Source organism: Rhizopus microsporus (assembly GCF_002708625.1).
Source record: "Rhizopus microsporus ATCC 52813 unplaced genomic scaffold scaffold_3, whole genome shotgun sequence".
NCBI lineage: Eukaryota > Fungi > Mucoromycota > Mucoromycetes > Mucorales > Rhizopodaceae > Rhizopus > Rhizopus microsporus.
In genome coordinates, this window is record NW_019671918.1 from 1,517,174 (window position 1) to 1,544,208 (window position 27,035).

The following is a 27,035-nucleotide window of genomic DNA, read 5'->3' on the forward strand; positions in this document are numbered from 1 at the left end:
TAAGTGAAAGAATGCTCTATTTTAGATTCATTCTATTAGCCAATAACTTGACGAAATTATCTTTAGCAACACTCTAAATAAACAAAGGCGCAACTAGTTTATGGGACTAGAGTTTTATTGGCTGAAATTGTATCTTTTAATTATTGTAAATTCGTAGAATTCCAGTGAAAAATAGTTACCATTTATAGTAGTTTTTAAACAAACAGATTGATTGGAGAATATAAAGGACATCGGCCAATCAAATGTATAGTTTGGATTGGGTAAAAGTGTAAAAAGTTAAATTCCCAGCAACGAAAAAAAAAAGGAAAAAGAACTTACCTCTTTTAGACTTGGGCTAGACTCTAGAAAACAGTGAAACTCCCTTTTTTTTTTATTCTTTTCTCTCTCTCTTTTTCATGCCTTTTAACTGCTACTATTTTTCTTTTATATTATAAAAATGGATTTTATGACAGGTCAACAACAACATGGTGATTGGCTTGGTCATCATCTAAAGAAAAGTTTTATATTAAGCCTACCAAAAGAACTATTATTAGAGATTATCACCAATGTAGCACTTCTTGAATCTATGGATTCATATCCAACTTCTTTAATCGAATTATCATTATGCTGTAAATACCTTTATTATCTTGTACATAAAGACCCCTGGAGATTACAAACATTATGGTCAAGAGCATTTCACTATAGATTTGATACAAAGGCCATCTATAGAAGAAGACTGGTTCACCACATCGATTGGCAACGTCAGTTAGAAAGAAGATTTAGAGCACTGTACCTATGTCGTTCATTCGCTTTAAATCCAACCCATACTCGATTATTAGAAATGATGGATTGGGAAATTATATGGAATATGCTGATAGAGCATGGTAATAAGCATGGATGATGTATCTGCGTATTAGCTCTAATATATTCAATAGATCACCATAATATCCCTCTTTTACTTAAATATCAAGTCCAATTTGCTGCAGGAGTTGCCTTTCAATTAGGCCGTTTTAATGATCGAGAAATCTATCCTGTGGTGTTACCTATTTTATCATTACTGGTCAATTATGGTAATCCAATAAATATACACCCTCACACGTGTTCTTACCCTTTATTTTTATATTCATAGACTTCACAATCACCCGATTTTTTACCTTTCAGACTTCCTCTTCTGTTGTCACACCTGAAATAAGCCAATTCGCCTACAACTCTGACGCAGATTCGCTCATTACAAAACATACACCTTATAAATACAATTACAATCATCACCCAAATTCAACTCCCATCAGATTCTATCCTGCTCAAGATCCTATCGCCTCTGCCTTTCATCTCTTCTTTACAACTATCTTTGCTGCGCATCCAAATCTCTATCAAGCCATTCCTGGTTGCATCCCGATTCCTTTATTCAACCTACAGTCTGAGCTATTTGATGTTGAATTCCTTCGCCGCTATGAACGAAACCTATTCTTCTCTTCTCTTCAACAACACACTATTCCCAATATTTACGCTGACACTGGATTTGCTTCATCTCAATACTATGTCAGTGATGCTCATCAAATCGAAGGTGACTGGATCGGCTATTATACCTTTCAGGACACGGACGAGAATGTAAATAGTATGGAAGACTGGTTTGATGGACCAATGCGTATCAGTCTCAGAATTGTGCCACTCGAGACTGACCCTGTTCAAGGTGACACAAGTGTCACGCCAAAGGAACCTGCTAGAACCGGCCTATTTCCTTCTGCTCACCTCCGTACTTGTCCACTTACTCGATTTGAAGGCACTGGTATTGATAACTCGGGCGCCTTTTCTGTTTCTGGTCTTATTGATGACTCTGAAGATGGTCAAATCACTTGGGAAAAGAACTATACAGAATCAGGTGAAACCTGGGAATACTCTGGTCGCTTTGTTTGGCCAGTAGGACTATGCGGAAGATGGGGAGATGAAGAATATGGTGGTCCTTGGTGGATGTGGAAGATGAGCAACAATGAAGCTAATGTGCCCGCTATTGCTACGAATCCTAAATAATTCTTTGTACTATTATTATAACTTACACTGCTTCTTCAGGCTAAGAAACTAATATGCACACACACATATATACACACATTCCCTTCTTTTTTCTATACAACTATATTTCTGTACGCGCATCATCCATTTCATTACATAAGCATTTTATCTTTACATAATCGCAATAAATTTCCGCTTTATTGTTTTTTTGACAGCTCCTCGTTGTTCGACTCGGACTTTGAAAATGTGCTTGTGTATTCAAGCACATTAAAAAAAAACCACTAAAGCCTCGTGAGACATGAGATTTATCACTTTATATTAAAGAATCATTATATCGATGTATTAATGAGAAACATACTCAATTTAAATGTGCACAGAGTGAAGTGTATAGTGTACAATCAACGAGGTATTGCACTCACTCAGCTCGCTGGCATTATTTGAGAATTACATAAGGCAAACTTCACATTTTCCAGTCATTTAATATCTCCAACTGCGTATGCTTACTGATATACAACCGCATATATGCCGCTAAAATGACATGTGCTGCCCCTTTAAAAAAGCTATCATAGAATGCACTGTTTCAGTCATGTATAAAATACTCGAGTTCCAGGGGCTGTATTTGAGTCATGAACAATCGAATGATAAGGGGGAGAGAGGGATAGAAATAAGCTCACAGGAGAAGTAACATGATGCATACAGCAATGTATATTCTCCGCTACACAGCACTGTATTCTCCGCAAGGGTCAGCAACTTGGGTCAAGGTATTGCTTTTACCATTTCACTGGAGTACCGTCAAGCTCCTTTTTTTCACGTTACCTTGCATAGTACATGGAACTTCACATTGAGTCCATAAGGATATTATTGTATTATTTAGTATATTTGGTGTTGCAGGTGAATTCTATCAAAAAAAAAAAAAAACATCTTTATTATACGCAAGCAATTTTCCTTTATGTATTAAAAGCGCTACAAGATCAATCTTTCATTCTGTCATTCTTTTATTCATCACGTGTTGCCAAAACAGTCTTTTTAACCTGTATGAAATGCCATCCATGATAGTCTGGCTCAAACTCCCGTTTACACGTCCTACTACATTTTGTAGGTGCTGTGTGCATACGGATACCCCTTGGGCACACCCAGTAAGGCTCTTGTATGCTTAATGTTGCAATCTCTTCAAATTCCAAAAGAATGTCACTTACGAGTTGGCCATCATTGTTCTTGAATCCTTTGGTCCTTTTCATGCGATCGTACTCTTCTGCATAAAGTATTTTATATATTCTTTCTTTTGCTTCTTCTTGTGGACTGTTTAGTATGTGTATCTTTTCATCAATGATGCTGTCCATGAAAGGTATCTTGTAAAAGTGGACTTCTTCTTTAAGACGCGTAAGTATATTTGAATCGGAAGGCAACGAGCTTGCATCGGCCGTTCTGAGATACTCCAGAATATACCCAAACAATTCACCGTCTCGATTCACCAGTAGCCAATCTGCATTTGCCCATATTTCAGGTCTTTTGAGAATCCTTCTGAGAATCTTTTCAAAATACCTAGAGACCATCAAAGTGTGGTAAAGCGTAGTATACCTGTAACCACCAATATCTAACTGAACAACAATGCTTGGCACTATCGAGTCTTTCAGAGTGTTTCCCCAGTTTTGCTGAGACTCAGGGCCTGAAAAAGGAACCTTTGAATCTACACTTTTAAGAAAAGGATGCTTGGAGTAGTTTGGTGTTGTGCAAAATTTTAGAAATCCCAAATTACTCATGATAGAAAAAGGAATTATGAATGAAGAGAAAAGGATAAAGAAAGTGCTTATATAACAGTGTTTGATGTCGATTAATTAGACTATGAGTTATTTTATGAGCTTTTTTATGCATAAATTGTTACTCTATATAAAAGATGATTTTATGGTGATAACTGAAAGTATGGCTATTATATTCAAGAGGTATGTGTAATGAATATTTTATATTTTACGTACATGAACGAACTACAATGGCCGATTTACGTGTGTAGAAAAAGTAGTGCCTTGTATAGTATATTCTTTACGGCGTTTATGGTCAACTTGAAGCGTAGACTACAAGTGTTCAAATCAATTTTAGTTAATCACAGTAAAATTGTAAAGAGTACGACTAGTTGTGACAGTGACTTTAGCAAAAGCTATATTAGGTAAAAGATTAAGATTATTTCTTTTGCGAAACAAAAAATATTTTGCAGGTTTAGATGTAAGACTACCCGGTCTTCTGTTAAAATCAAGGCATTCACAGGACCCTATATGGTCGGGGATATTTCTGATACATTGTTGCTCTGAAGTAATGCATTCAACAATAGCTCTAAACTTGTATTTCTCGGGGAAGCTTTTGATAGGGATAACGCCAGTTTTAGTGTAAGCCCAGCTATTGGGTTTTTGTGTATGCTTATCAATAGGTATAAAAAAGAGATCCTTTTCTTTGCTTTACCTCCTTTTCAACTTTTCATCTCTTCGACTTGGTAAAATTCAACTTCTTCAGACAAATTTTCCAAGAGCTCCACATCGAGCTTATTCCATCTTACTGTTTCATTTCGCAGGTATCTCAATATATGTTCAAATAACTTTCCGGATCTGTCTACAAATATTTCACCACTATCTGTTTTTTCATTGTTCTGTATTTCTGTCTCGAGCAAATTCTTGAAGAACAGCACTTTCTTTAAAGTAACCTCATACGTCAGACAGAGGTCACCTCCAGCGTTAAGTTTAACTAGTTTTGCTTGCCGACTTTCAGATTCTGACGTGTCAAATCGAATTAATGTGAAGTTCCTGGAAAGAGAAGGACTAGATGCACTTGATTACTGGATATTTATATTTCCACTATAATATCACCATTATTGCTTATCATAACTATCTATCACAACTACTTATCATGAAATTTTTTCATTTGAAGCTCCTTTATGCATTAATTTTATGCAAAATATTCACAATATTCATAATATGTCTTTCATTACTATCTATCTGTTTGCTTTAAAGCTCTTTATTCTGTCTCAGAAGATTATTGACTGCAATAAATTGGGCGGTATAACTTTCCAACTCGCCTCCATTTTATCTATGGCTGCTATTTGTAAGAATATGACCTTGCTCTTCACATTACGCTTTCTTGTCCTTAGGTGTCTTCTGATCTACTGTGCGATCGCTGCAGTGATACTGTCTCTCTAATAAACACGTTTTGGAATGTGATATTCTACTTCTTCTCCAATTCCAGCGAATCTTTCCTCATATGTTTGCATATTCAGGAAGTTGACTGTTACCAAGCCCTGAATTTATTACTATGTATAACTCTTGACTCCAGTAAACTTGATTTCCAGTATGCGTGTCCTCCTGTGTTTTCATTTCGCCGCTAATCTTATTCAAAGCTCGTACGTTGTGGTATCGCTTTTTTTAATGGTAAGCTGCATCATTAGTTCTTAATGGTCCGATCTAGCCTGAGTGTACCTGAGTTGCAGTTACAGAGCCTATTAAAGCCAATAGCCGCAAAAAACCAACTAAAAGTATCCAAGGTTTTATCCTCCACATTCTTTCTTTTAAAAAGGAATGCATTACTACATGTCTTTATTCACGTAACATTCTTAATGGATAAATCATTTATTACTGTTATTATTTTAGCTTATTAGCAAAAAAATATTTAATTGAAAAAAAAGAAGCTAAATATGATATTAGTTGATTGCATATTTTCTTTCTGGGAGCAATAATCACAAAAAAATCATGCCATAATAAAGTAGTTATTCCCTGGTTGAGACCAGCGCATAAGGCTTGCCTACAGTTATCCAGCGACCGTTTCTTGTTTCCATATTGCTAACCACGCAGGTACAAGGAGAATCGTGATCAGTGACATTAGCTGCGCACTCCCATACTTTTTCTGCACAGTCTATGACTGTAATCAGATCATACTTGCTGGATACATTTTTAATATGGCTCTCATCTTTGTCATGGCAGTTGATCGTATGCTTAATCTTGTCGAATGGCACAAGAGAGAGGTTGTCTACATTATGACCAAGGCTTGCAATTTCCTCTTCTATTGCGTTCTTCATTCCCTTGATTTGATAAAAGTCTGCTTCATGCCACAGTTGTGCTAGAATCCTTCTGTCAAGTTGCTTCCAATGGAGTGTGCCATGTACCAAATAGTCTAACACGTGTGCAAAGAGCTCCCCGCTTCGATCCACAAAGTACTCACCGTTTACGGTCTTTCCGCTGTTTTGCATCACATTTTCAAGAAGATACTTGAAGAATAAAGACCTTTTCAGAGTATCATCGTATGTTACAAATGATCTGCCACCAACATTGATTCTTATAATAGTTGCTTTTTTAACTTGAGATACGCACATAATTACTTCAAACTGGTAAGAAAAAGAAAAAAAAGGGTAAAAAAATAGCCAAACATGAACAGCTTTTATATGAGATGAGAATGGTTTATGCGTTAGTTTATGCATTATGCAGGCGTTTTCTAAGATATATTGAAAAGTTATTATTGCAGATATATAACTATAATACTTTAAAGATGTCAAAAAATTAAAGCATATTGTAATAGTAGAGCATCCTTAGTGCGTGTCTAGGCTTTATTTTCCTTATTAGATGAGAGTAAATGGCATCCTTCAGCGTAATATCACATTAATCACTGATTGATTTCGCTTGCTGCTAGCATGAGTGTCGATTTGTAGAAGTCTTTCCTTATACAAGTTGAGCATATTAAGCATGACAGCGTCACCAGTTGTCATACTAGTGCTTTATGAGATTACTCTGAAATGAACAACACAATAGATTGGCAACAAAGCATATTATTCCAACATGGCGCGTCATACCCAATTTTCATTGACTGTAAATACTCCTGTTTGCATATAAAATGACAATGCCTAATAATGGACTCTTTTTTTCTTCATTTTAAAGAGATAATAGAAATCTGTCGACATACATCTTTTTTATTATTCAAAAAAAGGATACACACAAAAAACCCTTTATTATCTCGTAGCAACGATAATCCTATCGATATTCTTAAAGTACCATCCATGCTGCTCAGGGTGAAATGCACTCTTACAATGTTTTCCACACTCAACAGGAGAAGAATGCTTTGATATTTCTCTTGGGCACACCCAATACGGCTCCTGAGTGGAGATTGTTGTAATTACTTCATAGCTTTTACAAATAGTCTGGGCTTCTTGCTCTTCATCACATTCTAGGTTGACGGATGACAGCTTATTAAATTCAGGCATGGAAAGCACTGTGTACGTTCTTTGTTTTTCCAAATGATTGAACTTGGCTGAATGGAGTTTTCTTTTGACTATTTTTTCCATTTCACTCAATTTGTAATATTTTACTTCTATGAGTAGCCGGTCAAGCGTAAACGTATCAGAAGGCAAAACCAGATATGCTTCATTCTCCAAATATTGATATATGTATTCAAAAAGATTTCCATCGCGATCAACAAACACTTCTTCTCTGTCAAATGACAATTCAATGTGGTCTGTGACAGGAAACATGCCATCAAAGAATGGAATAGTGTTGAGCTTGCTTTGCTTAATCGAGTAAATGATGCCTCCCACGTTTAAATTGATGATAGGGCTGACATGAGTTTTTTTCTCTTCCTCTGGTTCTTGATGTTCACAAACTTCGTCGTGAATATCCAGACTGGTTTGACTACTTCTATCTGGGCTTTGTGCAATCGAATACATGATACCCCTTAAGTTTAGATCCACCATGGGGCTGATACGAGGACTTCTATCTTCTTCTTGTTCTAGTTCGTCGTAAACTTCCTGGATGTGCTGACTATGTCTATCTGAACTGTACATTTGTGTACTCTCTTCAATAACTGTGCTTTCATTATTTCCCATTCTTGAAAGTTACAATAAGAAAATGTATCAATTCTCTAACCTACCCTTATTAATTATAAATAAAATAATATTTAGGATTAATAAATCAATCCTGTCTACTCCAGGTTATCGCGGGAGCTACAGTAATCATGTCATTTTTAAACCTCTTCAGTATGTTTAGTTTACTAAACGTATGTTCAATCTCTTTTTTTCAACAGATCGTTTCTCGTATTTGGAATAATAGAACATTTATGCAGGTTTATGCTGAATGGAATATATCACAAGATAAATATCATTTTATTGAAGCAGACTTTTTTTTATCATAAAAACGATGTGATAAAAATGAATGATGGCTGACCTTTTTATTCATAAGTACCTCTTTATGATTATGTTTAAAACTAATAGCCTTCGTCTTCGTCTTCCTCCTCCTCTTCAATTTCTTCAAGCTTACATTGAGCATAGATGCGTAAATCTTTTATTCCGTAAAAGTCAGCTTCTTCAATCAAGTCTTGGAAAAAGTCTCCGTCTTTACGATCAACATTCAAGTGTCCATTTCTGAGGAATTGTATGATATATCTGAAAGTATCTTTACTTCTATCTAAAAATATGATGTTTTTATAAATAGTCATTTCTCGAACACGTCTCATGTTATTTAGCAGTTGTCTAAAATAACGAGATCCATATAGTGTGCTGTAATAAGTGTAAAAGAATTCTCCTCCGACATTCAGTTTAATTAAAGAGTTTGGGTGGTTTAAAGAGGGCATTTATCTGTTGGCAGGAAAAAAAAAAAAGAAAAGAAAAGAGAGAACCAAACTTGAGGAAATATCCAGCTTTTTAAAAGACTAGTCGAATAGATAAATTGGCTTTTCAATAGAGTATCAGTCACTACAGACTTTTGATGCCTTCTCCCTTTCCCTCCGCCTTTCTTTTGGGAGCGCATACATTTAGGGATGGCTTTAAAAGCTCGTAGTGCATATATAGCCTTAACAGTATGATGTGCCATGGTGCCAATAAGAACTAATGATTTGAGCATACCCATACCTGCTATAATATGTTACTTTTGTATCGCTTCAAAAGCTGATCAAAAGCTTAAAGATCTACAATGCAGTCGAGAGTTACAGTGTTCTCTTGACACAAGTTACCAAATCTATATTCCTGATACACTCACAATAAATAACTGTAATGGAATATTGTTGTTAAGTATACCTTTGTTCCTTTGTATTTTTTGGTCTACCAGCAGAAATAGCAATCCGTGGTAGATTATTCTTTATAAAGAAAAAATCATGCGTGCATAACACGTCATAGCTGCAAAAAGAGCAGTAATCCAGTTTATCCTTAAGAAGAGAAATAACCATGATAATGAAATACTATTTATTTATTTGCTTACAAAGTAAACCCCTCTCTTTTTGTTTATATTCATCATTGTTTAACGTGATCATCCTGCCTGGTTTAGCCCTCTTTTCTATTCACTCACATGATCTCTTATTTTGATTGGCTACTCAACTGAACATTATTTTTTTCTATATTAGTTGTATCCTCCTTTGTCTTTTTCTTTCCAATTTTTATACTATTTCCCCTTTCCTTAATGTCGACATACAATTACATTATAAAAGTAGGACAAAAAGACAAACTAGAAAACAAAGTTCTATTACTAACTGCACTCTTAAACAAAAGTATATCATTGTCGGAGATTCAGGTAACTTTGTTAAAGATATCATTAAAAACTTTGTGTTTACATGTATTTTACAATAGGGGTTGGAAAGGTAAAGTCAAGATTAGCAAACTGTTTATTCATACTGACTTAAAGCGGGTCTAGTCTTGCTTATTACTTCAATTCACTGACAAAAGATTTTATGCTGGTCGTGAGTTGACTATTGGGTAACAACAATGCATAAAGTATTAGGACACTATTATTCACTTTTTTTTGTCCATATTACAGTGTTGAGTTCGGTTCTCGATTTATCACAGTGTCTGATGGAAAGCAGATCAAACTACAGATTTGGGATACAGTAAGAAAGAGAAAGAAAGTGACCATCCATTTTACAAACCTTTCTGATCTGTTCATCTCGTAGGCGGGTCAAGAAAGCTTTAGAAGCATCACCCAAAGTTATTACAGAGGAGCAGCTGGTGCATTAATAGGTAAAGATCACACACTCAACTGTATTTGACATTTAAAACTAAGAGCATATTTATCAGTATATGATATTTCACGTCGAGAGACATTTGAACATGTATCATCTTGGTTAGCGGGTAAGTTAGATTACTTTATGCTTCTTGTTTGCTCACAGTGTGTCTATTGCTTCTTTGAGCAGATGTTCGAAAGCATGCTAATCCTCACACGACTATCGTTTTGGTGGGAAACAAGTGTGATCTAGAGAATCGTGCTAGGCAGGTCACGAGAGAAGAAGGAGAGAGATTTGCTAAAGACAATGGCATACCACTTTTTATCGAGACTTCTGCAAAATCAGCCGAAAATGTAGAAGAAGTGTTTGCAAAGACAGCAGAGGATGTATATGATAAAATAAAATCCGGCGTGTTCTCTCCAAATGAAGTAAGCTAATTCTCATTCAAATTTGTACCTTATTCATAACCATGCAATAGACCTCAGGTATTCGATTGGGTCATACACAAAGTGCACTCGCAGAGGAAACGCAAGGAGGATGCTGTTAATAAATGGAGAGGATTTATTTAATTTACTTTACTTTACTTCTTAGCCTAGCAAATGTCTCTATTGTCATTCTCTGAATTCCCTCTGTAATTGTCACTTTTGAAACATGTTTGATTAGGTCTTTGATAGGTATTTGTGTCCCTGAAAGCTAAGAGATGACATAAGTATTCAGGCATAAACTTATCAAGAGGGGAAGGCTTACATAAGCACCTGTTATCTTATCCTCATTCAGATCAACTGAGATATGAAGGGTAGCTTCTATAGGTTTTGCAAAAGTGATACTAACTGCTGTATCAGATATATACTCAACCTTATCAATACCAGACACTTGGACGCACGTGTCTATTGCTCGTTTGAAACTATAAACAGTCAGCAGCCGAATATTGTCTTTATAAAGGTACATACACTCTGTACTCCTTTTCGATAACAGGGTTCTTTTCCGCATTCAGCTTTAGTAGTTTATTGGCTTCTGCTTGGGCAAGTTCAGCTTCCTTTTCTAGCCTTTGGACCTCTTCTTCCAGGTCTTCTACTACACACTGTTGCTCCTCAATAGCCTCTTTTTTCTCTTGAGTTTCCCTCGCTAGTGCAGTTAATTCATTTGTTTGTGTTGCTATTATGCTATTTGCTTCCTCAATCGTAAGTGTATTTTTATTCGATGCAAGTTCCTGTATTCTCTCAACTTCTTTCTCCATATTAAGTGTATCTGCTAATATTTTGCTCATATCCTCAACACGACCCAATAACTCCTTCCTTGCTATTTATATATAAATATATGCATATAAGAGAATGATAATATCGCAGTCGAATACTTACATCGATCAATTGTATTTGCAACCCTATATACGTCTTCTTCCAGTTGTTCGATTTCAAAATTATGCTCTTCTACAGTCTTTTCTAGTTCATTCTTTTTATCCTCTGAAAATACATAAAAAGTATAAGCCTTCTATTATACTCTTTTGTATGTTATTTACCAATCTCTTTAACGTCTTCGGCTGTTACTTTTACTTTTGGTTCATCAAATAAAGCTTGTAAGAATCGTTCTTTTGTTTTGATGTTGACATAATTTCGTTGTAAAATTTTAAAGTTATCCTAATGACATACTTTAATCAAACTAGGGCAGGCTGATGTCACAATTAATTACTTTAATACTTTGTAATTTTGCATGTAATGCTTTTGGATGTTGTAGTTGGTCATCTTGATCAATAGATTTGACTTTTTGCTGAAATTCGGATTGGTATTTTAATAACTGAAGGCTTGAAATGGCCCGTTCTATATGTCTACATTATGTTTATAAAAGCGTTCATATGCATTAACAAACAATACTTTTGTAATTCATCAAGTCGATTAGATGCTGTTTCTTGCATGGATTTATAAAAAAGAGAAAAAAAAAAGAGAAACAATAGAAAAACTGTAAATTTTTAGTCTTTTTTTTTTTCCTGCGCGTATTTTTATAGGTGTGCACATCGTTTTCTCTTTTTCTTTTTATTAATTTTCATTTAGACGACAGTACCAGCAGCAGAAGCAATACGAGGCCACAAATCAGCACATTCCTTGGCAACGGGACCAGTGATAGCGGAACCCTTCATTTCACCCTTGGGGTTAACAATGACACCAGCGTTATCTTCAAAGTAAAGGAAGACACCATCTCTACGGCGCCAGGCCTTGCGTTGACGAACAACAACAGCAGCCAAAACCTTCTTTCTCAATTCGGGCTTACCCTTCTTGACGGTAGCAACAACCATGTCACCACAACCGGCGGCGGGGAGTCTGTTCAAGTGACCCTTGATGTTACGAACAGCAATGACATACAAGTTCTTGGCACCAGAGTTATCGGCACAGTTCATGACAGCACCAACGGGTAAACCGAGAGTCATACGGTACTTGGTTCCGGAAACGCTAACTATGTGATTGTGTTAATGACTGAATTCAGATGAACAATGTGTCTCCATCTCTCTCTTCTTTTAATTCATTCTCTCCCCCCTCCCATCTTCAAATGTGTTTAATGATCAAGTTGATGTTGTCTATTGCTGTATGATATAGGTATCCTCTATGGATGCTTTTCTCTGCCTAGTCTAGTTGCTGATACGATATGTTGATATGGATGTGTTGTATTCTGTATCATCCAGTATGTGTATCCATCATTGTTGTTCATCCATCCATTTCAATATATGTATCCATTCATCCGTCCCTTTTCCCCAATCTCTCCCCATCACCCAAATATTCATAAAGATGTGATACATACCCTTAGGCATTTTCTACAGGAATAAGGAAAGAGAGAGAGAATAATCCAAAGATGGGGCCACTTTCCACTTTGTACATCACTTGCCACTTGCACCACACAGGTAAACCTCCCCCCACTCTCGCTCTTCATACCTGTCCCCCCTTCCTCCAGCAGCTGAATTTCAATTTACTTACTATATTAGGCAAGTTTGTAATGAAATGCCAAAGCAAAATTATTCCGTGCCGGACTAATTTTTTACAGTGATTACTTTTGGCAATTTTGGACTCTTAGGTATTTGCAGATCACTTATTAAAGCTAAAAATTGATTTGGTTGACTGTACACAAGATTATACAATTTTATTCTTAAAATCCGGCACCAGCCATTGAGTTATTAAAATGAACCACTTGATCAATTATCATGGCGTCTACACCATATCTTTCCTGTATTTGGCGATATTGAACATCAGAATTAACTTCTCCTGCTGTGACGACAATCAATCCACTTTCTTTGACCGTCTTTATTAGAGAAGGTACTTGTACCTATGATCTATGTTAAACAAGTAAACACTAAAGAAAGAGACAACTTACTAGTGTTTGTGCATTACAGATGACACCCAAGAGATTATTTTGTTTTGCAAACTTAACAGCTTCCTTCAGCGATGAACAGCGAATATCACTTGAATCATGCTTTATACCCGCATCGTCTTCTACATGTTTACGTTTCATGCCACGGTGCACATTGAGCCCGCAATATGTACCAAAGAATACAGCATCTATATATATACTAGTGAGACACAGTACATGAGTGTTGAATGAACTTACAGTTGGGTTGTTTCCAGTTGACTACCATGCAAATGGCAGGATTATAGGATGAAAAGAACAGGCTTCGGCTTGCTGTATTAAGGGGAAGTGAGCGTACGTGACTATAAATACATTGAAGAATTGTATCAACAAATGTGTTTCGTCCGCAAATGTTGGGAAATGAGTAGAGTGTCTGATCGCTTGGTGAAGGGTATTTTAGTTCAAGATGAACTCCCATACTGAGTGGAAGTTTCTATGAAAAAGTATAAGTAAAGGTATTGAGCACTTTACGTTCTTGTTTTTACCTGCAATACTTGATCTAATGACAAAAACTGTCGATAATCGCCAAGCTTTTGAATGATCAGACTGTTTCCAGTAACAGGGCAGATATCGCTATTAGAGGGTTGATAGTCCTTTAGCAGTTGCTCACCTATGTGACTAAGCTGGTTAAAAGTCAAGTCAGAAACTGCCAGATCAAGCCCTTCAAAGGGAACCATCCAGTTGGCATAGACGACAGGCACCAGATCTTTTGTTAGCTGTACAATGACTAGCACATAGTCTCCTGATAATGAAGAGGCGGTAATGAACGATGGCACATTGGCAGTAGTATTGGTAGTCGCAGCAGCAGTAGTAGTAGCATCATTGGTGTTTGATGAGGTTGATGCAGGAGCCGCGGTTATGGTGGCGGCAGTAGGCTCTGAAGGTAGCACAGTATTTGTCGATTTCCAATAGGTTTCGATTCTACCACCAATCTCTAGTTGAACACCTCTGAAAGGGTTGATCACCGAGTAATCATATGAAAGCTCGCCAATGACTTTCAAATGTCCATCAAGCAGTGGGATGGTACAATGGCCCTCGGAGATCTTGAAATCAGCACGCGAAAACGAATGAGGCAAGGCAACGCCACGCCCGAGTACCTTGGAACCAAATGTTGCAAGTACATCAAACTCTAACAAGAAATCATCAAGTTTGTCCACTTGGAAATTAGACACGTCCCGATCATCCACCAATGGCAGGATCACGCTGTGAGGAATCATGCCTGTATCGGGTTTAGACGATATGATGATACGCAGAGAAGAAACTTGTGAGTTGTCATAAAGGCGGATGGGTGGTTGGCGGAAACTGATCTGAACCTGATATTTCTTATCCAAATAACTGTGACCATAAATACGGAAGGGGATGATGGGTGGTGGCAAGGATAAAGAAGGAATAACGTCCAGTTCTCCATCAGCCTCACCTGCTTCTGGAGACGCCGTGTTGGCATTCGATAATGCGTCCTGGAGAGTTTCTGTTTCACAACCGGCATCGATCAAGAGTTGAACGCAGTCCATATGACCTTCCCACGCGGCATAGTAAAGCGCTGTCTTTCCATTTTCATCTTTGGCATTCACCTTACAACCGGCATGGATCAAGATACGTACACACTCGACGTGTCCATCATTGGCAGCCCAGAAGAGAGGCGTCCACGAGTTATACTTGTCGGGCGTGTCAATATCCTGTGAGTTTTGTGAGAGTACGCGGCAGAGTTCAGCATGTCCCTGGCGAGCGGCAAGGTGTAAGGGGTAAAGCGATTCGGCATTAGGCAGGTTTTTTGCTCCTTGGTTATAGAGCATCAGGGCAATGTCGGTATGTCCAAAGTGACAGGCGAGTGATAGAGGGATATGGTCTCCTGGATGTCTGGGCTCAATATTGGCGTTGGCTTGTATCAGGATCTCTACACAGGTCGTATGTCCGTTCATGATGGCATAGATAAGTGGAGTGAATCCATCATGATCTCTACGCTCAATATCGGTATTTTTGCTAATCAAGTACTTGACACACTCGGCAAATCCATTCATGGTAGCATAATGCAGTGCTGTTCTTCCGTAGGCATCTGTTGCTTCTACATTGGCGCTGTGTTCAATACAGGTCTCCAATAGATCCAAGCGACCGTTCATGGCAACGACATGTAAACAAGATCGCTCGATGATATCATCTACGTAATCGAAATCGACCAATTGTGTATTAATAAGCATATCGACAATCTCCTTGGACGCTTCTGAGCAGGCGTGCCAGAACACACGTGTTATTCTGCCCCGGTCTTCTGGTGCTGGATTTTGAGTGATACGGTCTAGGATCTCTCGGACGACAGAAGCCTGTCCTGCGGATACGGACTTCACAAGCTCAAGTTCGACATCATCCATCTCATCTACTGCGCCTGTTCCCCCACCAAGATTAGTTCCTGTCGTACCGTTGGTGTTGTTCATCTCGTGTGGACCCCATGATGCTGGGCTAATCGGAATGCCTTCCTGAATATTGGATAGCTCAATACGGTTTGCAGATGCCATGTCGGATAACTCACATAGGACTTGTGTGTTAAAGCATGGTTGAATATCGATCTGACGTGAAAGATAGAGCTCTTTTGTAGATGACTTTGACCGTTTATCCCATTTCTTCAAGATCTTTCTAAAGCCTTCATTGTTTAATTCGACATATTTCTGTAAAAATATGTATAAGCAAAAATCCTCACACAGATTTTTCATCTTACTTGAATCTTGGTCAACTCTTGTTCAAACTGAATAAAAGCTTCCTGAATAGCTTTAAATAAGGTCGAAGCGTGCTTTAGTCGGCGGGTATCGGATTGAAGTACTTTCTTTTTATCAATAAGCGTCCTTAGTCGCACTTTTAACTCATTTTCTTTTTGAAGATAAAACGAATTGATCTGGGTTGACATGAGTTTTTTTTTTTTTTTTGACATTAGCTGTTCTGTTTAAAAGTACCTTTTCGAGTTCACGTTCAAGTTTAAAAAAGAAAGCTGCCTTTTGTGACTGAAGTAGTTTTGAACGGTCTTCTTCATCGTCAATAGGAGGCAATCCTAAAGCTTTTAGACTGTCAGCAGGGGCGTTAAGTAGTGAGCTGATGAATTTCTTTAATCCTTTGTAATCCAAATAATAGGGACTCCATTCTGTAAATTGTTGGCTTTGGATTTGTTTGCCAAACTTTTAAAAGAGTCTTAATAAAAAAAAGTATATCACTCAAACTTGCATGTTTACCTTCATTAGTTTATTATTGTTATTATTATTTTACTAACAGATTAGTTAAAGTAAGAACAAGAATAAAAAAAGAAAGAGAAAAGAAAAAGAAAACGAAGGAACTGAGGCTGTTTTCTTTGATTCGCAATATAAAAAAAAAAAAAGGTTACTCAAACTGTAAAGGTGAAAGCAATACAGTGAGCGAGAGAAAGAAAGTGTGAGTGACTAGGTGACTGTTGATCAGTCAGTCCACTGTTACGCTTGAATGCCAAACACGCGTTCGAAACCGTTGGCCAAGAGAGACTTCAGTTTTGCTGATCGGAGATCTTTAAAATGCCGACAGGAAGAACATTATTACGTAAGATGAAGGGTAGTAAATGAAGAGCTTGTGTTAAATTAAGCTTAAGTACGTCGTTTTATGCTTCATAAGGGAGATCTAACTATTTATTAGACTCTATAGGTGCAAAAGAGTGGTAAGGGTTGATTGAGAAATGAAAACAGTGTTTAAAGTTTATGTCACAGGGTGGTATATTTTTTGATTGCATGGTTGGACTCTTGAATCCCTCGAGCTGTTTCACAGAAGAGTACCGGCTGTACTTAATAGTACAGCAACCGAAAGCTAAGTCTATCCACTCCTTTACAGTTAATTTAAGCATAGGGTGAATCAATAGAGGCTCCTTAGGCTCCTGATAAAAAAAACCTTATTACTCAGCTTGCTTCTATCATTAAAGAAACTGTTTCTTCTGCTAGCGATGGGATACATTAGAGCCTTAATCATAAAATACGTTTTTTTTTACATAATTAAGAAATTTATAATATAGCTTTACTTCAGGAATCTGGCTGTTGGCTTCAACAGCCTAGAGCATTGATCATGTATGGATAACTGGCTGCCATCATTCGTCTCTCCAAGCGATTGCTCAATAAGGGCTTGTAGCCATTTGACAGCAATGAGTTGAAAGAAATTATACATACAGTAGCACTTATCTTGAAGCTAAAGCATGCTCCGAGACAAACTTCAACGTCTCTGTACCATTCTTTTCTTCTGGGTATCTTTATTGATTTCAAGACAAAATAGAGGTAGTTGCTGTTGTTGAACTGAAGCTTTGTTAGCCCCAGCGATATGCCTATCCTCTTGATTAGTACACTTCCCATGTTAAAGATGACTCTGCTTACGAGCAATCAGAACCCCAAATGTACTCTGCTCACTAGTAGATGTAGCGTGCTTCAGCCGAGCGTGAAGCTGTCGCATGCACAACTCGGCAATTCTTGCTCTACCCTTATCTATAAGGGCCATGCCTTTTCTAGGAGGTTTCGCCTCACCACAGCTCACTTCAACTTCGCAGCAGCAAATGATAATAGTATCAGGCCTACCAGCCTTGAGTGTTGTTGGGTTCCCTCCCTTTGTTGCAAAAGACAACATATCCCTCTATTCAAAGAGCACATCAATAATGTTTTTTGTCACAATTAAAAGAATATTTACCAGTCAATTGCCAGCTTGGCATTGGCAGCAAAGACATTTTGCAAGATCACCGAAGCAAACTTCACGATGCAACCCCTACATTAACAATTAAAATGTATGCTTCTAGTAAAATTATAGTTTTCAAACCTCAAAGTCCCTTTTTTCAAACGTTTGATCAATTTATTCAGGTGGCGGTCTTTCTTGGCTTTATTCTTCAAATTAGTCAATGAACTTTTGAAGGAGCTTTCTCCATGACTTCACAATGTTATGTTGGCGAATAAACATTTTATCTCTAAAGCATAAGAGTACGACAAGATAGAATAGGGCTCTTTTTGATCATTTATGAACAAGGAAAAGAAAGAGATTTATGTGAAAAAGGGGAGATTGAGTCTTTATATGCAAGAATAAATGTTATCAGCCAATTACATCTTATGGAATATATCATATGACGCTTCATCAACTACTGCAGACTACATATGCCATGAATCAGTGTGCTATATTAATATTTAAGATAACTTTGGCTTGTATACTAAATAATATTGATTCTATGATGTCTAGGGGTGTATAATCTTCTTTGATATAAACGTAGAAATATGACACGCGAAATGAAATTAAAATAATCATAAAAATGTATAATAGTAAAATTGGAAGAGCTTTGTTCAATGTATTTTCTGTGCGTTAATAATGTTTGTTCGTTATTATTCATTACATCAAAGGATAAAGAAGAGCAAATGTGTCTTGTTCTTGCCACAGCTCAATATATAATGAAGCCCTTAGATCGCATCGCAGCCATAATCCACTAATTTAGTTTATAAACTGTAGCATATCAGAATCATTATACCTACTGCTCTTAGATTATCCGTTTGTTCCTATTCTCTCTATATTTACTGTTCCATCGGCTCATAAGTTTTTCTACTGTAGATCAATCTTCAAGCCCTTAAAAGCACTCTTTCCTGCATCTATTAGTTGTACTATTCAATACATTAGGTGTTTTCCTCCTTTTTCATTGATGAACCTGAAACTCTCAATTCAGTCTTGTTCCTGATCTGCATTTCAAATATCATCTATGCTAAATACTTTTGTCAAAAGTTAGTTTTCCTTAAGTTGGTCAAATACATTCAAGTATGCCTCAAAATCGTCAAGATAAAAAAAAGCACCACGAAGTGCCATTCGCAAGTCCAGAAGTCAAAAAAAGAACAAATAGCAGGTCCAGCTATCTCTTCCTATGATCCAATTCGAGCAGCGAAAAATACGGAGGTGCCTTCTACATTTCAGCTACCGCTTCAGTGCCTATCAAGAGCTGCTCGTATAAACAGTCCATCGCTATACAACAAAACTCCCCAAACATTGGCTAGCTTTATCGCTCACATCTAAATGATTATCAATGTTGACCCCTCTGGTTTTACTAATGGTATTGGTAATATTTGTTACTTCTGTTCTTTTATGACTGGTCCCTGCATTCTCTTGAGCTCAATCGTTCCTAGACACTCTAGATACGGATAAGCCTGCTCTTCCATACATACAGTCCTTTGATACGTTCATCATCGTCTTTCATGAAGCATGCGGAAAAGTAAACGGACGACTACACATTGAAACATTGATCTAAACTTCCTTTAGGTTTGTCCAAGCTAGTTCTGCCATTGTATCGTCTGCTATATCTCAATCTCAAACTTTTTGCCTAGTCTCTCTGTACATAACGCAAATATAGCGCATCATCCTCTATTACTGGGAAGCCATCGTCGTAATCTTCTTAATAAGGTTTACAATCCACTTGCAAGACCTTTTTCTTTGCTATAGTCATCAGATGTTTGAAACGATACTGTATATTGTCTATCTCTGTTTTTGGAACTAGTCCAATTTGCTCTTCTTTTCGTTGTGATGAGTCTAAGCTTCTGAAGGTGAATCCGGATCTGCTTACGTTCTTATTCATCATTGTCCTAATACGCTGTTTGCGTAATGCCTCCATCACAAACCACATAAACTTTGAGAAAATCTTCGGCACTACACTCATGATACCTTTGACTCATAACATGTAGTGACCCCGATAGTTGTTCATCTTGATCTACAGCTGATAAAGCTTTTGTATAATGAGATCGTCATCTTCTGAGTCTTCCTTCAGTTAATAGACATTGCCCCACGTCTCTCTCTCTTTTGATATTAAGAGATCGACTGAACTAAAGAAGCTTCATGACTTGCTCTTGGTGAAACCTTTATTTATGACATCTTATTACTGCAGTACATGCCTTAGATATTATCTCAAAGTCGAATCAGAGTCAAACTCATAGACTTTTGTTCTTTAATAAAGCCAAAATAGCTTTATTTATAATACAATGGCCAACTCTGGCTATTACAATGATATATTCAAAGGTAGCATGATATTTCTGCAAAGCTCTTTCATTCCCCCGGCTCCCAGGGTGGCTGTGTGATTGACGATCGGAAAAACTCGTTTCTTTTTAATTCACGGATAATTCGATCCCGATTACTTCAACTATAAATATGCATTTTTTGTATTTTGTTTCTTTTTCATTGATTCAACAAACAAATGTCAGATATAAAAAAAGTTGATGTTTTAGTCAGTGGAGCAGGTCCTACTGGACTTTTTATTACTTACCTCTTGGCACGTCAAGGTCACTCTGTCTACTGCCTTGATCCAAAGCCTGGACCAACAGATCAAAGTCGAGCCATTCTTCTCACGTCTCGTACAATGGAAATTCTGGAATCCAAGGGTTTGGCTGGTGAGTTCCTTGCTGAAGGATTCGTCTCGAGCGGTATTCGAATGTATCGTAAAGGCACTGTGGTAAGTTTTATAAAAAAGTGTGAAGATCATAATGTGTTGACATCCTGCCTAGTTTGGACATGTTGATGCTTTAGGTGATACACCTTTCCCACATATGACTATTGTCATGCAGAGTAAAACCGAGGAAATCTTGACCAGACATATCAAGGATGAGACAGATTGTACAGTTCACTGGTCAACTGAATTCGTATCCTATACGCAAGATGATGAAAAGGTCGTCTCAGTCGTACTAGACAAGACAACAGGTCAAGAGCATAAGATCGAGTCACGCTTTATTGTCGGAGCAGACGGTAGTCATTCAAGAGTCAGAAAGGGAAACCCAGAGTTCACTTATGAAGGCATCGCGGTTACAACCAAGTTTTTCTTGGCCGATCTGTCTATTCATGGTGAGAATATTGAAAACATGATGGATAGGATGAATACATTTATGTTTGAATCGCGTAGGTGTTCACTCATGTAGGTGATGATAAGAGTACTCATGTTGATCTATAGACGTCATGGGCATGATACGCATTTATTCTCGTAGAGAAGGAAAAGACGACAGCCATGTGTTTCGTATCTTTGGCAATGTCGAAGCCTATAACCGAAGCGAAGAAGAGACCACTAGACCTACCCATGGATTACAAAAGGAGGAACCGCCCAAGCTGGAGGAGATCCAAGCCTTTGTTGATAGAGTCACTGCTCCCCTCAAATTCACACTCAGTGATTTGATCTGGTCATCTTACTTTAGGATTAACGAGAGAATTACCAACAAGTACAGAATCAAAAGAGCATTCTTAATTGGAGGTTTGTTATAGATATGACAATCCTGATAACAACTAAACGTAAAATTCACATAGATGCTGCTCACTGTCACTCTCCTGCGGGTGGTCAAGGCATGAACTTGGGTTTACAAGATGGTAAGCTTCTATTTTAAAAGAAAAAGGGCTTGAGTAACATATGCTCTCTCCAGCTGATAATCTTGCATGGAAGCTGTCCCTTGTGCTAAATGGCCAAGCTGCTGATCCTGAAACCTTGCTGGACTCTTACCACATTGAAGTAATTGGAACAAGCGAAAGCAGTCATTCAGATACTTATTTTTATTATTGTAGAGAGAACCACATGCAGCTTCAACAATCAAGGTTACAAGCAGAGCCACACAGGCAGGTATTACTGAGGGATTCTTGGCCAGAAATATTCGTGAAACAGCCATGTCTACCATGATGATGATCCCTCAAGTTCGAGAATACGCGTTCAAGAACGTGATGCAACTATTTGTAACCGTTGATGGTGGTTCGAAACTCTTGGGCACCTCTGATAAGGGACTGATCAAGGCTGGTCACTTCTTACCAGATTCGGAGGGACTTCGCCAACGTACACTCGAGAAACGAACAAGTTTGATACGCCGTTTGAACTTGCACGAAATACTGATCGGAACGACTCAATATACCGCCATCTTGGTCGCCACATGCCCTTCGCAAGCTAAACCAAGACTTGATCTCTTGGAGAAATTCTGGATTCACGCTCGTCCTTATCCTGTTAAGCGAATCATTGTCGAATCGTCATGGCATACTCATTTTAACCAATACCCACTTTTTGTCCTTCCCCAAGAAGAGCAAGACGCACAGACCTCATTTTATTCTGAGGAACGCATGGACTCTCCTTACTCAGTTACTAGCCGTGTTGGGTTGCTACCTCTTTTCCCCAAGTACTTTGATGGACCATCGCCTTGTGTGCTTATGATTGTACGTCCTGATCTTTATGTGGCACAATCCAAGACTGTATATAATGAAAATGACATTGTTTCTGCACTTGAATACTTCAAGGCACATCTTCTTTCTAAGCCTAATTAAATAATAATATACTAATAAAGATTTTACTTAAGATATATATATCTATGTGCATTTTATTCAAGGATTTAAAATAAATATACAATAGGGACAATTCCCTTTAAATACTGCCACGAACCATCAATGAGTCAATAACAGAAAGAATGGTCCACTTTCGATTTTCAGCTTCAGCAAATACAACAGATCGATCAGAGTAAAAGACCTCATCATTCACTTCTTCAGTTTTACGAGGCAAGCAATGCATAAAGATCCAATCTGGTTTGGCACCGCCTTCAGCTGCCAATTCATGTGTCACTTGGAATCCCTTGAAATCTTGTAATCGCTTGATCTTTTCTGCTTCTTGACCCATACTGATCCACGTATCGGTAATAATCACATCGCAGTCCTTGACAGCTTCTTTAGGATCAGTAGTGAACAAAAGACTGGCTCCTGTCTTAGCGGCATCTGCCTTGGCAATGTCAAGTACGTCTTGATCGCATACGTAACCAGCGGGACAGGCAGCAGCGAGACTGATACCACACTTGGGAAACGAGACAAGGAATTCTTGAAGCATGTTATTCGCATCACCAATCCAAGCAACCTTTAAACCGGGCAGTGTTTCCTTGGGATGTTGTAAATGTGCAGAGTATGAGTCAGTCACACCGTTCTTCTTGTGGTAGTAGTATTCATGCAAGGTCATCAAATCAGCCAAAATTTGTGTTGGGTGATATTTATCAGATAAAGCATTAATTACAGGCACAGATGATTCTTTAGCAAGTGTCTGGATAATCGAAAGTTAGCACAAAATGCAAATATACCCAAGTTCTCTCTTACCTCAATTTCTGAATGATCGCCTACACGAGCCATGATGCCATCGACCATGGAACTAACGACACGAGCTGTATCAAACAAGGATTCATTGACACCCAATTGAATATCTTGTGAGCCCAAAAACATGGGATTACCACCTTGAAATAAACAGGTTAATGATCATTGACTATGTTTCCCAATTTGAGACTTACCAAGATAATTCACAGCGGTTTCTGTAGCAACACGAGTACGAGTGGATCGCTTGGAGAAGATGAGGGCTACTGTCTTGCCAGCAAGAGGGCGCTCGGCGTTCTTTGGGCAAGTCTTTGCTTGAACCTTGAATTGAATTGCTCGGTACACGAGATCGAGTAACTGGTCTGCAGTATAGTCGGCAGTGGTGATAAAATGATTAGGCTTTTGAGGCTTTAAAGAGAATGCAGTCATGATAAAAAGTGAATGATAATGAAAGAAATGAAAAACTTGATCTCTTTATATCTTATCGTGTATATTCGGACTTTCAAAAAGATAAGAGGTTCTGCATCTATATAATATGCCGAATTTGGGTTTTTTTGTGTAGCCTTACCCCGTAATTTTAGCTAGAGAAACTCTGACTCATAGTGTAAATATTCATGTTGAGTCACAGACTAGCGTGTGTGAAATTGTTATGGTTACTTTTTAGTTGATTCCTAGAGAGATACTCAATATATGAAACCCCTCCCTCCTTTGATAAAGATAGCAAGTTTGTTTAATGACGTTTATAACCTATCCTTCATCTTTTGCAATTTGACTTTGGCTCTTATCGTCCTCTCTCTCTCTCTCTCTCTCTCTTCTTAATCTAGTTTGAGATAAGCATATTGAATTTCGTTGGTGATATATATCAGTCTAAAAATTAAACTTGTATTGCATTACTGATATCTTTCTGAGAGCTTCAATGAATCAAGTATATCAGATTATATTGAAGAATGAGCATCAGTTCATTAAAAAGTCATTTTAATATTCGTTCAATTGTCATACTTTGTAAATCCTAAAGCTGGGGGTCCGTCAATGTTGTTGTTGCACACGAGATAAACAGACTAGGGATTTTACTAGGTCTCGCCTTTAATTCTTGACAACAAGTTTCACGTTTAGTTTTTGAATATAGAACATTGATGCCATCTGATTCTCATTTAAACATGTATGTGTTAATCGGATGCTCTCGACTTTTGATTAATCGAGAAAAGTACGTATGCATGAGGGATTTTAGTTGTCAAATGGATAAAGTCCAGAGTAAGTTATGTAAGCTCGAGGGAATAGTGAGGACAGAATGTAAGTCTTTCTACAAAAAGTAACAGAAACTAAGGGGGAGCTAAATTTAATGATAGATTCTATATATTTACAATGTAAACAAATTTATTCTGTTCATATCATGCTGTCATCAATGTAAACAAGTACATAAGCATATAGTGCTCATAGATATATCTCTGCTCAGATGAAGTTCTGGAACAATGTTTGTCCAGTATACAAAATGACATATACTCATTAGCACGAATGTCCAAAAAAGATATTACTTTACAATATCATAGATGTTCCCATTATTCAAAATATATTCACTACTTTCAAGAATCATTTCTGTGACATATTTTCCTTTTTTTTTTTTTTAAAAAAAAAAAATCATGGCCCTCGCTGATGAGCAAATAACCAAACTAAGCGAGACATTAGACAATTCTTGTTCAGTCGAAGAAAAACCAAGTAGCAAAAAGAAAAAGAACAAAAAGAAGACCGTCGTACCGGAGACCATCAATCCATTTTATGAAAAGGCGTTTACAGACTATCCAGTTCAACTAAAGAATACAAAAGCAAAGGGACGTCATGCTGTTGCTGCAAGGGAATTACCTGAAGGTGTTACCGTCAGTCTCGAGACAGCCACGGCTTTCGTTGTTCGTTCCGAATTTATTGACCAAAACTGCCACACTTGTCTAGCAGATCTGTCATCAGACAAAGTGAGATGCGCTCATTGTCCACTTTCTTATTATTGTTCAAAGACATGTTTGGATAAGGATCGCGCTCTACATGAGCTGATTTGCAGTACTTTTGGTCAACTTGAAGCAATTGCTCATGCTACTGATGTTGAGATTGATCTACTTCGATTGATGCTCTTACTGCTTGCTCGTCGTCAGCTAGATTCTCAAGATCATGTTTCAGACGCGACGCCCTTTTGGTGTGTACAAGATTTACTAAGTCATATTGAAAGCGCGCCTGCTCCATTCAAGCAGGTTCTCACAGCTGCTTGTAAGTCCTTGTCGCGATTATTTTATTGTTAGCCCTCTTATTGACCTATTTCTTTTTTTATGCCACAGCTGAAAGATTATCAACAGAATTACCAGAATCTCTGCGAATTCCAGTTGAAGATATGGTTGCCCTTGCTTGCAGGTAATTTAAAGTTAAAATACGTACAAAGAGCAGTTATGTTTATTAATGCATTACGATAAAAGGATCAATTCGAATGCTCATGGATTAGGTGACAACCATTCGCGAAATACAGATGTTGCCCTTGGTTTATTCCCTCTGGGTGCATTATTCTTCAACCATGGATGTAATCCAAACACAGCATTTGTTGGACTACCCAATGGCCAGTTAGCCTTTAGAACCATCCGTTCAGTTCAAAAAGATGAAGAACTGGTTGTTAGTTATATCGACATTTACTCAAATAGAGATGAAAGACGACAGGAACTGCTAGCGACCAAACATTTTTGGTGCAAGTGTAAGAGATGTACCAGTCCTATGGAAAAATCAGTGGACCGCTTACTTTCTGGTATTGTTTGCCACCAGTGTGCAAAGGATGTATACATCATACCACCAACAAATATAGACATTTTACTAAAAGGACAGCTCAGCGTATCAACCGAACCTAGTTTCAAATGCGCTGCATGTAGACATGAAGTAGAGGGAGACCAACTGCGAACCGTTTTGGGAGAAGCAGAGAAAAGCTACGCGGCGGGTATGACACATATTCGTCAAAAGCGCGATTTTAGATCTGGAGGTCAGCAATTAGAGCGCTTGACCAAACATGCAACTATAGAAAAAGGTAAACTACATCCCTTGCATTCACTTCGCTTCAACTCGTATATTCCACTGATGAATTGTATGCGCTATAACGGCAATCTGAAAGGAGCAATCGAGACAAACAAATCGATTATATCACTTATAGAACAGTACGCTACCATTGGAGGTCTACCTGGTAATACGTCAGAACTGTCTGATTACTGGCAAAATCTAGGAGAGCTCTGTCAAAAGATGGCAAGTGAATGTTCGAGTGTGATCTTGGAAAAGAAATGGTTAAAGGAAGCACGTCATGCCTTTCAACAAGCTCTCAACATACGCTCCGTGGTCTTTGGTCAATCGCATCCCAAGGTGCATCATATTCAGCAATCGATGAACCAAATAAAAGTGTAAAAAAACACTGCTGTCAAGATGTGTAACATAATGCATAAATCACTGTGAGACTTTTTTAAAACCGCATAATCATGACGTATCACGTGTGTTTTTTCTTCTTCTTCTTCCTCAATAGTGATGACCTCCACTTATAATATAGCTTTCCCTGCACTGCTCTATCCGGGGCTTGGTAGTCAAAAGATTAAGACCAATACCTCATCTCCACCTCATTGGTC

General features: G+C 37.8%; 13 protein-coding genes across 13 annotated transcripts; 4 read left to right on the forward strand and 9 right to left on the reverse strand.

The window, feature by feature from the left end:
* The first annotated feature begins 362 nt into the window (after positions 1 to 362).
* RHIMIDRAFT_273265 (uncharacterized protein) lies at positions 363 to 936 on the forward strand. Its single transcript, XM_023612375.1, has one exon. The coding sequence runs from the start codon at positions 437 to 439 to the stop codon at positions 878 to 880; it is 444 nt and encodes a 147-aa protein (XP_023469400.1). The 5' UTR covers positions 363 to 436; the 3' UTR covers positions 881 to 936.
* A 2,045-nt stretch (positions 937 to 2,981) lies between these two features.
* On the reverse strand, positions 2,982 to 3,746 carry RHIMIDRAFT_311638 (uncharacterized protein; the record flags this gene model as incomplete). Its single annotated transcript, XM_023614743.1, has 1 exon — positions 2,982 to 3,746. The coding sequence occupies one exon, from the start codon at positions 3,744 to 3,746 to the stop codon at positions 2,982 to 2,984; it is 765 nt and encodes a 254-aa protein (XP_023469401.1).
* A 1,985-nt stretch (positions 3,747 to 5,731) lies between these two features.
* RHIMIDRAFT_311639 (uncharacterized protein) lies at positions 5,732 to 6,334 on the reverse strand (the record flags this gene model as incomplete). The annotated part of the gene is made up of 1 exon (XM_023614744.1): positions 5,732 to 6,334. One exon carries the CDS (start codon positions 6,332 to 6,334, stop codon positions 5,732 to 5,734), a length of 603 nt encoding a protein of 200 aa, XP_023469402.1.
* Positions 6,335 to 6,869: 535 nt separating this feature from the next.
* Positions 6,870 to 7,847, reverse strand: RHIMIDRAFT_273267 (uncharacterized protein). The gene has a single exon (XM_023612376.1). It carries the CDS (start codon positions 7,832 to 7,834, stop codon positions 6,965 to 6,967), a length of 870 nt encoding a protein of 289 aa, XP_023469403.1. The 5' UTR covers positions 7,835 to 7,847; the 3' UTR covers positions 6,870 to 6,964.
* A 218-nt stretch (positions 7,848 to 8,065) lies between these two features.
* RHIMIDRAFT_273268 (POZ domain-containing protein) lies at positions 8,066 to 8,584 on the reverse strand. Its single transcript, XM_023612377.1, has one exon. The coding sequence runs from the start codon at positions 8,575 to 8,577 to the stop codon at positions 8,212 to 8,214; it is 366 nt and encodes a 121-aa protein (XP_023469404.1). The 5' UTR covers positions 8,578 to 8,584; the 3' UTR covers positions 8,066 to 8,211.
* Positions 8,585 to 9,169: 585 nt separating this feature from the next.
* On the forward strand, positions 9,170 to 10,683 carry RHIMIDRAFT_273269 (putative rab-2,4,14). The gene is made up of 9 exons (XM_023612378.1): positions 9,170 to 9,425; positions 9,488 to 9,509; positions 9,566 to 9,576; positions 9,630 to 9,691; positions 9,753 to 9,822; positions 9,886 to 9,952; positions 10,010 to 10,063; positions 10,126 to 10,364; positions 10,415 to 10,683. The coding sequence occupies exons 1-9, from the start codon at positions 9,399 to 9,401 to the stop codon at positions 10,481 to 10,483; spliced, it is 621 nt and encodes a 206-aa protein (XP_023469405.1). The 5' UTR covers positions 9,170 to 9,398; the 3' UTR covers positions 10,484 to 10,683.
* Positions 10,507 to 11,845, reverse strand: RHIMIDRAFT_235039 (uncharacterized protein; the record flags this gene model as incomplete). Its single annotated transcript, XM_023608285.1, has 7 exons — positions 10,507 to 10,629; positions 10,684 to 10,840; positions 10,887 to 11,235; positions 11,295 to 11,396; positions 11,453 to 11,570; positions 11,623 to 11,758; positions 11,805 to 11,845. The coding sequence occupies 7 exons, from the start codon at positions 11,843 to 11,845 to the stop codon at positions 10,507 to 10,509; spliced, it is 1,026 nt and encodes a 341-aa protein (XP_023469406.1).
* Positions 11,845 to 13,014, reverse strand: RHIMIDRAFT_92080 (ribosomal protein L14b/L23e). Its single transcript, XM_023615873.1, has 2 exons — positions 12,724 to 13,014; positions 11,845 to 12,381 (listed from the first exon to the last, which is right to left on the reverse strand). Exons 1-2 carry the CDS (start codon positions 12,731 to 12,733, stop codon positions 11,978 to 11,980), a joined length of 414 nt encoding a protein of 137 aa, XP_023469407.1. The 5' UTR covers positions 12,734 to 13,014; the 3' UTR covers positions 11,845 to 11,977.
* Positions 13,015 to 13,065: 51 nt separating this feature from the next.
* Positions 13,066 to 16,541, reverse strand: RHIMIDRAFT_248824 (uncharacterized protein; the record flags this gene model as incomplete). Its single annotated transcript, XM_023610563.1, has 8 exons — positions 13,066 to 13,242; positions 13,291 to 13,475; positions 13,525 to 13,596; positions 13,636 to 13,756; positions 13,809 to 15,980; positions 16,031 to 16,204; positions 16,263 to 16,481; positions 16,536 to 16,541. 8 exons carry the CDS (start codon positions 16,539 to 16,541, stop codon positions 13,066 to 13,068), a joined length of 3,126 nt encoding a protein of 1,041 aa, XP_023469408.1.
* A 685-nt stretch (positions 16,542 to 17,226) lies between these two features.
* On the reverse strand, positions 17,227 to 18,082 carry RHIMIDRAFT_92112 (uncharacterized protein). The gene is made up of 3 exons (XM_023615874.1): positions 17,688 to 18,082; positions 17,342 to 17,638; positions 17,227 to 17,257 (listed from the first exon to the last, which is right to left on the reverse strand). Exons 1-2 carry the CDS (start codon positions 17,932 to 17,934, stop codon positions 17,364 to 17,366), a joined length of 522 nt encoding a protein of 173 aa, XP_023469409.1. The 5' UTR covers positions 17,935 to 18,082; the 3' UTR covers positions 17,227 to 17,257; positions 17,342 to 17,363.
* Positions 18,083 to 20,515: 2,433 nt separating this feature from the next.
* Positions 20,516 to 22,602, forward strand: RHIMIDRAFT_248825 (uncharacterized protein; the record flags this gene model as incomplete). Its single annotated transcript, XM_023610564.1, has 6 exons — positions 20,516 to 20,770; positions 20,823 to 21,210; positions 21,263 to 21,556; positions 21,610 to 21,669; positions 21,723 to 21,808; positions 21,862 to 22,602. The coding sequence occupies 6 exons, from the start codon at positions 20,516 to 20,518 to the stop codon at positions 22,600 to 22,602; spliced, it is 1,824 nt and encodes a 607-aa protein (XP_023469410.1).
* Positions 22,603 to 22,699: 97 nt separating this feature from the next.
* RHIMIDRAFT_235043 (ornithine carbamoyltransferase) lies at positions 22,700 to 23,832 on the reverse strand (the record flags this gene model as incomplete). The annotated part of the gene is made up of 3 exons (XM_023608286.1): positions 22,700 to 23,359; positions 23,413 to 23,546; positions 23,601 to 23,832. The coding sequence occupies 3 exons, from the start codon at positions 23,830 to 23,832 to the stop codon at positions 22,700 to 22,702; spliced, it is 1,026 nt and encodes a 341-aa protein (XP_023469411.1).
* A 1,208-nt stretch (positions 23,833 to 25,040) lies between these two features.
* On the forward strand, positions 25,041 to 26,820 carry RHIMIDRAFT_235044 (SET domain-containing protein; the record flags this gene model as incomplete). Its single annotated transcript, XM_023608287.1, has 3 exons — positions 25,041 to 25,656; positions 25,725 to 25,797; positions 25,860 to 26,820. The coding sequence occupies 3 exons, from the start codon at positions 25,041 to 25,043 to the stop codon at positions 26,818 to 26,820; spliced, it is 1,650 nt and encodes a 549-aa protein (XP_023469412.1).
* Positions 26,821 to 27,035: the final 215 nt, after the last annotated feature.